Source organism: Cucumis sativus, chromosome 2 (assembly GCF_000004075.3).
Source record: "Cucumis sativus cultivar 9930 chromosome 2, Cucumber_9930_V3, whole genome shotgun sequence".
Lineage (NCBI taxonomy): Eukaryota > Viridiplantae > Streptophyta > Magnoliopsida > Cucurbitales > Cucurbitaceae > Cucumis > Cucumis sativus.
This window is the reverse complement of record NC_026656.2, coordinates 19,829,340-19,842,836: the sequence shown is the minus strand read 5'-3', so window position 1 is coordinate 19,842,836 and position 13,497 is coordinate 19,829,340. Positions and strand designations below refer to the sequence as shown.

Sequence of the window (13,497 nt, the reverse complement as noted above, 5' to 3'; positions counted from 1 at the left end):
GAATAATAAATTTTGTATGTTAAACAAGTAATAAATATTTCGTCCATTTTTTATATTTAGACAAATTTTTAAATAAATGGAACAGAATATTTAAAAAGAATTTATTTTTTCTTTTTTTTTTACCGTTAATTTTTTATTATCCTTAAAAAAACATTTTTATAATTCCTCTATAAAAAGTAAAAACTATTTTAAATGATAAAATGGTTAAAAAATAGTTTTTATATAATAAAATGGTTAAAAAATGTTATCATGACACCTTGTCAATATGTGACTGTGGGATATTTTACTAAATATTTTAATTTATTTGGTTATATTTTAAAAAAATTATGCAAATATTTATAAAAAAATGTGTTTGTCTTATTTTTAAACCATCTATAAAGTATAATGTAATATTCTCTTTTTTATTTTTATTTTTTGCAAAAGCAACTAAACAACTTGCAAAACCATGATGAACTTTGTTTCCAGGAGGAAATTGTTTTCTAACTTTTTATCTTAATGTAATTTTGTTCATTTTTGTGATTGAAGTGATGCATTCAAGGTTTATTGATTATTCAAACATGAGATATAATTTTTTGTCAATTTCTTTTTTTTTAAATCAAATTAACTACGTTTTTTAGCGTATTTTGAATTACATAGCTATTAAAAATGTTTACAAACATAATAAAATGTCACTTTATTTGATAAACACTATCATATAATGATATTGATATTTTATTATATATATTTGCTATGTTTGAAAACTATGTTTTATTTTTTAAGGACATTTCTAAAATTAGTAAAGTAAATTAAGCAAAAATTTTGGTTTTATTAATGTTAGTCATTAATTAATTTTTATCAATTAATGAGAATTTAAATTTTTTGTTAAAAACTATAAATATTTCGTAAAATTTATCCTTTTTTAAAATTTTGCAATTGTTTCTTTGTTTTTACTAATTACCGTGTTCATATCCATATGTATAGTAGCTTAAGTGACCAAAATATATATATATATGTTGTTCAAATTTTCACATCTTCTATTCAACTAATTTTTGCATAATTAAAAAAAATTAAAATTAAATAATTATCAGATTACACCTATGGTTAAATTTTAATTTTGTATTTGAATATAATGTGCAGTTTTGGGTACTAAATAATTCAATGTTGTGTATTTTATTCTTATTTCAGGTGCTAGTGACCACAATTCAGATTTGATTTTGTCTTCTGTTCTTATTCCAATTTGTTTCCAACAACGGTTTTGGGAACTTTTCCCTTTATTCCTCCTACGGAGAATATGTTGTCAGAAACAATTCCGTTTTCTTTAATATTTAATTATTTCAAGTTCTTTTCCAAAATCTATTAATTTTTTTAACCAACGAATTTTAAGTTCATAAATAAGAAGTAAGGAATATATATATATATATATATAACGAGTTTTAATTTAACTAATCTATCCTATATCTCTTTCTTCATGCAGTTCTATCTCTAACCTATTTTAAAATATAATAATTTATCTACAAATGCTATCATGATACACATATAATAGTCTATTTAAATTAATCATTTAAGTTCACATATAATTAAAAAGAATTGAAAATTAACATATTTGATTTTTTCATTTCTCCCTTGTTTTTTTTAACTGGTTATAATTTTTTTCTCATAAATAAATTGAAGATATTTCTTTAAGACAAAAGTAAATAAATGTCTATTTTGTTATCGACTAAAGAGGAAGAAAGTTACAACAAATAGAATCAAACATACAAACTTGGACGATAATTTCATATATTATCACCACGTAGTTTAATCAAATTTTATGGTATATATATAGTTTGACATTATCTTTTGTCATGCAAAATAGGTATGAATTTTTGGTGCATTATCTTTTTCCAAGACGTGTCCTGTGATTGATTGTTGTTATTATTATTATTTTTATGAAAGATGGAGCAAGAGAATAAAATATTTGATTTAGATATTAAATAATACAAACAATATATGAGTTGAATTATGATTGTTTTTATGACTTGTCTTTCCCCTTCTATTTTATGATTTCTTTGTTCTTCTTTATTTGTTCTTCTTTAGGTCCACTCCTCTTTATTGCAACCAGACTGCATTTATTAAAACAGAGGAACAAAAGAAAACCTTTTGAAAAAGTGAGTATTTATGGACCAGTTGCCATATTGTGGTATGTGACTTTTAGTCCACTAATAATAATAATAAAGCAATCAAATTTTAAATTGAGTCTGCTTAATTTTTAAATTTTTAAAAAATACATATATAACGTTGAAAATCCACTAAACTAGAAAATAAAGCACGAGAAATGTTTCAAATATAACAATTAGATTTAAAATATTAATATATATAACAAAATTTTAATATATAAAAGCTATGAACAATAAAATCTATCCTTAATAAATTTTGTTATAGTTACAAATTTTTTAAATGTTGTTATACATATCAGACTGTTATCTCCAAAATCATTATTTAGTGAACAAAACATTATTTAGTGAACAAAAAGTAAGTACTTCAAGCAAAACACACAATTTAGTAATCAATTAAAGTTTAGAAATTTATTAAACATTTTAAAAAATTGAAATAACTCAATAAACATGAAATTAAAGGTTTAAGTTTGAGGCATTTTCATATATAATAAAAAATCACTAAAAAGCTAAAAACGATCGTGGGTAAATATTTTACCATTTTTCTAAGGTTTTAGTAATCAATTAAAAATTATAAACTATAAAGTTAAAAGTCCAGAGACGTATTAAATACTTCAAGAGAAAACTTAACAGTTAAAAGATTAAGTTTGTAATTTAATTTAAGTTTTATATTTCGATTATTTTCTTTCTTTAAAGTGCATGACTAGTGTACCATTATTTCTCTCTTTTTCATGCTCTTTATTTAAAGGCTATTTTTAAAAATAAAAAATCATTTTAAAAAAATTGGATTAGAGTCTAGATTTTATAAGAAACTTGTTTTAAATTATAAAACTTCTAAAAAAAATATTTACGAATTACGAATATAGTAAAGTATAATAATACGTACGTGAGACAGAACTATTTTCATCTATTACGTTTTGTTTTACTACGTTTAAATAATATTTTGTTCAAATTATGAAATTGTTTTGTTTGTTTGTTTTTGTCTCCTGTGGTTGTGGTCTCCCCCAAGCCAAAGTGCTTATTCAGAAAGCCAAAACTTTTCCCCTTGGAAAAGACAAAAGAGCAAATATTGGTGGCCATAGTTTTCTATAAAGGTATAAAATTGTATTGTATCGTGAAAGTGACCCACAATCGAAACACAAAAATAAAAAAATATAATATTAAAATAAATATAAGAAATCAAAATTTTTAAAATTATCTTCAAATACCACTTTCAATGTTTTTAGAAATTTCACAGTATGTACTGTACTTCCAAATTTCACAAAATATCACTATTTCTAAATAATTTGAGAAACAACAGATGAAATAGATAGCCACTAAAAATTGACATTTTCAAGACACATGACATGAGAGCTGGATAAGAGAAAGTAACACGTGACTACATGGATACTTATCTTACTGGATGATGAACATCTATTTATCTAATATTTATAATACATTGAATATTTACTTTTTCGGTATCAATATTTTTTAATAACATGTAATAAAGTCTTAAAATATACTTTTTTTTGTTTTCGTTGTTTATGAACTTTCTACTTTATGCTTATCAAACAATATGTTGAAAGAATATTTTAAGTTTTTTTTTCTTGAAAAACGAGTTTTTAACTTAAGTAAACTATAGTATCTTAGACATACATAGTAAGATTATCACTATGGTATTTGTTTGACTTCCATTTTATGAAGTTAGAGGTTAGTATTCGAAATTTGTCGAGGATAACCAGTTATGTTATTTTTTAGTTTTTTCTATAGTGTAAGTAGTTTTTTTTTCTTCTTATTTTTTCGCAAAAACCCTATTATTAAATAACCCTTTAACATGCATTTGACTCCATTGAATAAAAGTGGAAGAAAAATAATTGATGTTACCTACCATCATTTTGAAACAAAACTTAGATCTAAAAGTAAAAGTATTACCATAATTAAACCGAAAGAAAAATTAAAACTTAGAAGAACTAAATCTATATTATCTTGATATCTTGCATAAAGATTTTGGTCCCTTTTTAAAATAATTTATATTATTTAATAAGTAAAAATCTTTTGCATATATGGTTCCTAATTTATAGTCATAATGTGCAAACTCCAATTCCAGCCTCTACAACACAAATGAAATTTTTGGAGTTGAGGATTTAAATAGAATGCAAGTGAACATTTTCCAAATTGCTTCCTTATCAAGTGATTTTGAGATGTGACAACAAATAAGCTGTACGCAACGAGTTAGTTTAGATCGAGTTATTGAAAAAGAAAATTAAAAATTCAACACTAGGCTTGGTTAGCATATGGTTACCTCACTCTACACATCTTTTATAAATTGGACAAAATTTTTAAGTTTAAGTATGCACTTCCATCTTTACCAAAGAAATTTCTACAAAACCTCCATTTTTCACACAATCATCAAAGATTAATCAGCTACGATGTCCATTTCTATGTTGAGCGCCTTGTCGGTTATGAGACCTCATCAAAGCCATCATTTTCTTGAATTCGATATATTTGTAAAATTTGTTACTTAGTTATTTTAAACCTACTTGCTATATATATATAACAATATTTATTTATTTATATTGTAGGTAATTGATTGTTTGAGATCCATGAAAATACCAATTGATGAGCCATGAGGATGTTAGAGGAGCTCATATGACTCAGTGAGAGCCTATCTAGGTATCCAAAAGACTACAAAAAGCTCAAAAATAGCTCAAAAAAAGCCTAACGATATTCAAATGATTCATGAAAACGTTGATATATATTTATTATTCCTAAAAAGTATGGCCATATTGGGAGGGTGGCAAACCAAAGCAACCTGCCTTAGGTTGAAGCCCAAAATGATGGGCTGACATTTTAAAGCACCTAACTACAAAGTATATATACCAATACCTATGGTCATATTTTGTTTTATTTTCTTTTAGGAAATTATTCCCCTCCTCCTTTCAAATAGAATATTAATTAAAAGGAACATTTGCACATTTTTCTTCTTAGGTTTGAGTTCTAATTTTTATTTGGTTTATCGACGATATATTATATTTGTGTTATGTTAAGGTTTGGATTTGGTTTTAAGTTAGTTTATAAATTTCAAAATGTGATAGTTTGATTTTGAAATTTAAAATTTGTTTTAATTTAATTTATGGAACTAAATATTTACAATTTAAAACTTAATCTTTTTTTATTAGTATTAAACATATGTATCCATTAGTTTAAAATAACTATAAAGCATAATCTTTAAAGGAAATTTAATAACAGTTGAAAAAAATACCAAACCCTAATTAATTATGATTCTTTTAATTAATTGAAATTTAACTAAGTCATAAGATAATGCTTTGGATTGAGGTTGTGTGGGCTGTTCTTACTAAGTTCTTCGGTCGAGGCAAAGCACGTTGTCACAAGAGTCTCAAGCCCACTCTCTTCTTTATACCAATTTTGTTAATATGGTGCTATTTTTTACAAACTTGTTACTTTATTTTGAATATATTAATTTCATTTCTTCCTTATTTAGAATTTGTTTGGATTAAATTAAAAAAACAATAATTTACCAGAAATTCATTTTTGTTTAAATTTTCTTTCTAAATATTGTATAAAATACAATTAAAAATATATTTGGGATGGATGGCAAACATTTTAGTTTTTTTAAAAATAGCTAAAATTTTAATTTAAACGTTTATAAAGATAATTTATACATACCATTAATATCGTTTATATCTTTCTATTAGAAAATCATTAGAACGCACTAAGCATATCCTAAAATGCATTTATAGTCATGGGTTCGAGACTCCGTTTCAAACTCAAGGAGTAGGATGGTGTGGAGGAGAAAACATGTGGGCTACATTTTACGTCAATAAAAATCAAAATATTTGAGCAATAAAAAACAAAAACCACTGCGTGGCATTGGCTGATTGGTGAAAAGATGAGAAAGGGTGGCCCACGACGAATGATTGCGATGAAGAAACAACTAATCATATGGAAGGTGGGTCCCATGTTTTGGGCCTTAAAAGGCCACCATACAAAAATAGTCCAACCTAACGCCCTCTAGATGTCTCAAACCTCTCAATTTTCGATGGCCTAAAAAATCTTAGATTTTTATCATTATTTAGAAAGAAAAAAAAAAAAAAAATCAATTTTGTCCATTAAATCATACTCTTGAATTTTAAGTTGGGTCAGTAAATTTTAATTTTTTTTGTTTCACTGAATATTTACTTTTTGGTCAGTGTCTATTAATTATTTTAAAATATAATTAGAATTAGGATTAATTATTTTTTAAAATCACCACCTTTTCATTTTTATTTCACAAATTTTAAATTAGCTAACTATACTTTATTTTTAAAATGTAAAAATACTGCTATTTAGAGATAAAAATAAAGCTAAACTTAAATTTTAACATATAGAAATTAAACTACAAATTTATATATAAAAATGTAACATTTTAAAATTTAAGGACCAAAAACATATTTTTCCATTATTATTTTAATTTTCCTTTCTTTCCTTTGTCTTTAATAAAAATCGGAGTTATGTGTTGTCAGCTTGTGATTTGCAGGAGAAATATGGGCCCTAATGGGCCCAAATAGCCATAGCCAAATCTATACAAATCTCCCATGTAAGTGGAGAGAAGGATAAGCTTCTTTTTGTGATTTATTTGGACACATCAGATTATAATTATTTTAGTCAAAACCAAAAAAGTGGAATGATATGTATATGGTTTAGTTGGCAATTGAAATCAACATAAAACCATGGTTTATGATGTAATAAATAGTCTTTTTGAGAAGTAACATGTTTTAAATAATAATAATAAAAATAGAAGTCTTTTACTTTTTTTTTTTCTATAGTTGAAGTGTGAAAGTTTAGTATATACTTTATGATACTTCAATTAAGATTGAGTTAAAAGGTTGATTGCAAGTATTGTTTTGAGTAATTATTCTATGGTGTTTTACATTTGTGGTAATTGGACTATTTTACACCTCGTTTATTTAATAAGTTATACAATGATTTGATTTGAAATATTACACATAATTTTAAATAAAGACCGTATACATAGTTTAGGGTTGTTGCAATTACAAATCTTGATTTGAAGACGATTTTGACTTATGAACCTCAACACACTTCATTCTTACACTTTGCCACCAAGGTTGCTAATAGCTCCCTAAAATGTCCATTTTTGTCACCCCAAATTAGACTAGTTCTTAGGAATTTAATGTATCATTGTATGCATATAATCAGCATGTATAACAATATAGGACAGTGTCTAACATCATTCTTTATAAGTGCATACACATCATCCTTGTGAAGTAACACTAGGTTCTTCATGGATGTTTTGATAATTTGTCTATCATTTGATCAAAGTTGTTATGTTTTAACTCGTTTTACATGCATCGAATCGTCTTGAGAGTTTCTTAAATTTAATATCTTTCATCCATGTAAACACATTTAAAAACATTAAATTTATGGGACCATTTATGTTAGAAAAAAAGTATATTTTAGAGGACTATCACTTGCCAAATCTTTACATCCAGCCAATGTCTAACTTAAGAGTCACACCATATAACATTCGGTTTCAATTTTAAAATTTTAAGTTATGTAATTTTTTTAGTAATTAAATAATATTAGTTAAGAATTAATGGAATTTTTAATGTCTTATTTTATTGAATATTGTTTTTATAATAATTAGCTTTATTTCATATTTAACACTGGCAAATGTAATGCATCAAATGCCCCTTGGAACATTGTTGGAGGCAAAGGGACCTGTGTTTTCTTTTCTTCTTTATTTCCTTTTCTCCTTCATTCCTTTAAAACTAATCAATGAAAAGGACAATGATAAAGACACTTATAAAGAAAACAATGAATTCCATGTAATACGTTTTTTTTCTTTAACAAGTATATATTTACCTTTGTTTACGCTTGTTTTAAAAGTGTTATTGATCTTATTTTAGTTTAAAGTGTATAATGTGCGTTTGGGATTATTATGACATGAAATAGAAATAAAAATTGTTACAAGTTAAGAAAATAATAAGAATTAAACAAACTCATCAATTGGTTTTGAACTACAATCTCGTACTATCAAATAAAGTACTATATTGATGTGCAAAACTTTGATCCCATTTTGCTCGTCATAATTTTTTCCATATCAAACAAATTTTCCATCAATGTTACGTAAAGTACAAAATTTGTTTCTCTATCAGAATTTTGATACAAGGGATCGAGACCAAAAATATGCTCGTGAAAACTGTGCTTTCACCGCTAATCATGACATTTCAAGAAATTTGATGATAATTCAACCATCAATAACTCAACAAAAAAATTATTTTAAAAACATGCTTTTCGATTGAAGTCTTTAAACAAAATATTTCAATACATGCTCAAAAGTTCAAAACAAAATTACAAATCACCTAGAATGGAGCAAATTATATAATAGAGTTCTCCGACCTTGCAATAAAAGTATTAATAAATAATGTCTTTCTCAAAAAAGAAAAGAATATTAATAAATAATTTAATAAAAGATATTTATTTATCTCACACCTACTAAATTTTTATAAGTCTAAGATTATAGTTTCTTTTATTTTATAAGCTAAACTTATTGCGCAAACTACGGGTATAAATAAGTTGAAAAAATGGTTAATTGAAGGAAAAAAAACACAATTTCTCAGCCAATTCAACGAATCAAATTAGTTAATTATCATAATCATTATTTAATTTTAAGTATATTAAACTGAATTAACTAATTAATATATAATTGTAGATCACTTGTTGAATCAATTTAGTTGATCTTTTACGACTTTGAATACTTTAGACTACATTTTTTAACCCCAAATTGTTTAGCACTGCGTGTGGTATGGTTATTAGTTATTACTTCGTTAGTTTATGCACCAAATTTATGTTACTTGACCAACGTGGCACGCAATTTTTCTGGTCAAATTTTTTTAAAACAGAACTCTTTTAATTTTTTTTAGTATTATTGTTATTTTATTAAATTATAATTTTGACAATAATTTTCTTTTTCTAAATTTGTGTAAAATAACTAATTAGTTTTAATTTCGTGTCTACTTAATTTAGAATTTATTTGACACTTTCTAGATTTATAAAATTATTTGACATGAATTTGAAAATCAATATCTTATTAGATACAATTTTTTTTTATATATATTTAGAAACTAATTTATTATACATTTAATAAAATTTCTAATTTCACAGAATATTCTATGTGAAGTGAATTATTAGATAACTACGAAAGTAAAGTTTCTAGACTTAATTGACAATTTTAATGTTTACAACTTTACATTTCTATTAAAAATAGTAAAACATCCCTAACTTACTAGGAAAACGTAATAAAAACAAAATTAAAATCTCACAACCTATTAAAAAAAGTTAAAGTTTAATGACATATTAAATATAATATACAAAAAAAAGTTAGAGACTAAATTTATAAATTAAACCATGAAATGAAATCTGATTTTTGACCATTCAAAGATGTTTATCTCTAACTTTTTTTTTTTCCGCTTTTAACGAATTCAAAACTTAATTTCTCAATCTCGAATGAAAAATATTATAAATAATAAATCTTAAGAAAAATATTTACCTAGATAGCAAAGTAGAATTTTAAAATTTTAAAAATTTAAAACTAAAAAATACAATAGACCTAGAATTGTAATTTAACTTTTTGTTTTGTTTTTTTTTAGTTACTATTATTATTATTTTTACATACACATTATTTAAAGAGTAATACAGGCACCCTATGGGCCCCAGCAAGCCAGCACCACAAATCCGACCTGGCAATAACTTTCTCAAATTTCTTTTCCTCTACTCCCAAATCTACAGTACAAAAAATGTAGTCTCCTCCATGACGTGGATTCTTCCGAAACATTTTATTCTTTAAATCTCACCGGTACACGTGTATTTAATAGATTGACTTTGGTGGCTATTGCTTGCAGAGGATAACGTCCTTTATTGCAGCCTTTCTCACCACGTAAACGTAATTTAATATTTTAATATAGGAAATTTGATTGGTGTCAAATGATTAGTGGAGGAAGCGAAGTCGATCCATGGATCCGAACTGTAGCCAAAATAATAAATCCTTCCTCTTAAAATCTTCTACAACTTTGCAACTCCCGGCTCTTTTTTTCCCGATCCATTGGCTGAAATTTTGTGGTGTTCAATTTGAATTTGAATCCTCAATTTGTAGAACAGCAACAGTCTTTCGCTTCCAAATTTCTTCGTTAAGGTAGATTTCTGTGTTTCTTCTTCAGCTTTTAGTTTTTCTTCTTTTTTTTTTAATTGCTTTATCATTATTGATTTGATTGCGCGTTTCGCTTAAGATTCCTGGATATATATATATATTTTTTGGGTTACTTTCGGTTGCAATGTTTGAAAAACAAGTTTTCGGAAAGTCAATTACTAGTGGGAGAAGGAGGAGGTTGCTTCAGGAATAAATTGAATTAAGATTTTGTTTGTGTTTGGAATTTGAGAGTTTTGAAGATTTAGAGGTATTTGTTGGTTTATATTTTCAGTGCTTGAATGAGTTTGAAATCGAACAAGAGAACGTGATTTTTTTTTTTTTTGTCCTTTTTTTTATATGTAGAAACAATATTAAATTTTAGGTTCTTTGAATTTAGCCGACTTTTTGAGTAGAAGCAATCTCTTGAAACGAAATAAGGGCAGGGATTTCTCATGGCTTTAATCGGGAATTTTGAGGGAGATAAATTTAGTAAAGGCGTGTTTCCTTTTTCGGACACAGCTCGATTTTGTCAAGTTGGTTTCTCGGTAATGGTTATTGTTTTGATTTATCTTTTTCCAATTCTGTGAAAGCTTCTATATAGATTGGGCAACTGGATTTAGAAATTTTTGTCTATCGTACTCATATCCTAAAAATATTATATATTTCATTAGCTATTTTTTTCTTGTTCTTCTGTCTTGATTCTACAATCTGGAAACTTGGTCAAAAACCTTGAAGAATCTTAGATGATTCCTGATTTTCAAGGCCTGAAGTGGTCAAACAGAGTAATCTCTCTTCTTTTTCTTCCTTCCTGAGCTTGTGAGATTCTTTGGATACATTCAAAACTCCATCGTTTAGTCTATTATGCTACATTAAATGTGATGAAATTCGATTGTTTCTTTCTTAATTTCGTTAATATCGGCAATCTATGATTGCAGCAATCTCGTTTGTTGTCGTTTCGCAATTTGATTTTTCGGTTTCTTCCTGCTTTCTTATCCTTTACAGGGAAAAACTTGCTCCATTTCACATCTCATACTTTAGAATCTACTTGTGATTACCTTATATTTCTTTGGAGGGACTTGGTACTTGTTAGCAAAGAAAATTGAACTCACACATGTCTGTGGCATTTCCCCAACTCTCGTGGTGGTTATGGAGTGGGAAGCATAAAGAACCTCGAAGCTCGAATGGTGGGTCTGCTTTAAATGCTTCACTAGATACAGCCAACCGGGAAACGGACACTCTAAAATTTCCTTTAGTTAATGGGGCCAACTTATCATCCTCATCTAGAAGGGTGAAGAGGAAATGGCATAGTCGAGAAGAAAGAAAAATTGATAGGGAATACGACATTGTTCTTGTTCCATCTGATGGAGGATGTGTTTCAGGGTCTGAGTCTGATGATTCAGATTGGTCGATCGGATGGTCGGAGCCCCACGGACCTGGATTCCAGAGTGATGATGAATCAGATAACAGTTTTGCTGTGCTGGTTCCATGTTATGGACGCATTTACAATGATTTTGTGGACGAGACTAAGAATAGTATCTTAAGTGCCGTTGGGAACATTAACGACAGTTTTTCTGCTGGTAAGAGTTGTTTCTTCTCAAGCTTGCATATAGTTGGTGTTGCTTGTTAGTTATTGCTTTTGCCTACCAAAAGATTCTTCTAGTCCTCTTTCGTACATAGTGACTCGATAAACTTCGTTCATTTCCTATGTCAGGTTAATTTCATTGTTCACAATCTAACTTACACTGTAAATGTTGGAAATCAAATAAACGTATTTCCAAGAAGGAAAAACTTGCATGTAATTATGTCTCATATTCATAGACCCTTATTTATAGGAAGATGACGCTATTTTCTTTTATGAATCATGCTCAGCAGGAGGCGTTGTGAAACTTCATCTCTAAGAAATATTACTTGACACATTCTCAATAGGATAATGATGTATGAGAAAAAGATATCATGTACTAAAACTGAGCAAGCAAATAGGCTTACATGCTGATAGTGTAGAATGATAGGATCAAATTGAACTTGTTTCAATGTATAAACCTCCTAGCTCCCTTACAGATACTCTAAATAACCATAGTAGGACTTTAATAGAATTATATTCTGTTTGCTTTGGGCCTTTTCGGAAATATTTGGAGTTTCCCTGTTCTGATTGGCTTCATATTGTGTGAATGTTAAAGCCAATGCGAATAATACTAAAAATAAGTTACTACAATTGTAATTTTCTTTTGGTTTGCTTTACGTTTGTTTTAAGCTGATTATGTCTGCACTTCTCCATGGAACAGAGAGCAAGAAATATATGGAACAGTGGCTGTCCTCTCTTCAGAACTGCTAATGCTCTGATTCCAAGAAAGAAAACCATTTTGTGATATATAGTCATTTAAAAAAACTGAAAAAAATTTGAAAAAGGAAAAAAGAAAAAGATATAGAATACTATCTATTCTGGCTTCTTTTGACAGTACTTGCTGAGAAGCAAATTGGATGCAGACAGTGGGTGGAGATTCTCATCTTTTCAATTCTTTTTGACCATATTATGCTCTTAAAAAGAGAGACTTAAAAAGAATATGACCTCATCCGGGATGAAGCTTGTAAAAATGGGATGTAAATAATTTGAGACTCCTTTATAAATATGGAAGACGGAGACAGAGGAGGAAAAAGGTTGAGCCAACCAGCCATTGGGTTTGAAGAAAAAAAATCTTAAAGAGGTGGAAGTGGAAGTGGAAGTGTTTTGTAATTCTTTGGAGTTTTTATGTATAAAGTGGGAAGTGTTTAATTCATGTGAAAAGTTGGTGTAAATAGTGAGTCCATTTATGTATGGTTCAATGATGTAAATATGATATGAGTGGGTTTGGTTCATCTAAAATGCCTGCTCTGAAGGATGGACCCATTTGTAAAATTTGTTGTACATAGTAACACAGTTGTGCAGTGCAGGCATGAAAATTGTAGATACCTCTATCCTCATTCAATGTAATATTCTTTAATATAATATATATATATATCTATATATGTATGTGTATAGCGATAGAACCTATGAACTAATTTTCCTTTCTTATATTGGTTGTTGTTTGTAATGAGAAATATAATTATCATTGTCCATCTTTTAAATTTTTTAAAAGAGAAAATAGTAGAAACACATATATAAGAAACAACCATGTAATGTACAGAAATCAAAAGAACAACTTA

The 13,497-nt window shown here is 27.2% G+C and overlaps 1 protein-coding gene across 4 annotated transcripts; it reads left to right on the top strand.

Annotated features, from left to right (window-relative positions):
• Positions 1-10,107: 10,107 nt before the first annotated feature.
• On the top strand, positions 10,108-13,320 carry LOC101213956. 4 transcript variants are annotated; one of them, XM_004152552.3, is made up of 3 exons: positions 10,108-10,323; positions 11,320-11,894; positions 12,600-13,320. In XM_004152552.3, exons 2-3 carry the CDS (start codon positions 11,429-11,431, stop codon positions 12,647-12,649), a joined length of 516 nt encoding a protein of 171 aa, XP_004152600.1. In that variant the 5' UTR covers positions 10,108-10,323; positions 11,320-11,428; the 3' UTR covers positions 12,650-13,320. The 4 variants fall into 4 exon arrangements, with proteins under 4 accessions (XP_004152600.1, XP_031736757.1, XP_031736758.1 ...); XM_031880897.1 differs by lacking the exon at positions 10,108-10,323 and adding an exon at positions 10,373-10,585; XM_031880898.1 differs by lacking the exon at positions 10,108-10,323 and adding an exon at positions 10,610-10,862.
• The last annotated feature ends 177 nt before the right edge of the window (positions 13,321-13,497 follow it).

Excerpts from the sequence above, each read along its gene's own strand:
- LOC101213956 (XM_004152552.3), top strand. The coding sequence starts at position 11,429 with ATGTCTGTGGCATTTCCCCAACTCTCGTGGTGGTTATGGAGTGGGAAG. Across the intron at positions 11,895-12,599 it reads TAACGACAGTTTTTCTGCTG|AGAGCAAGAAATATATGGAA; the intron begins GTAAGAGTTGTT and ends TCCATGGAACAG.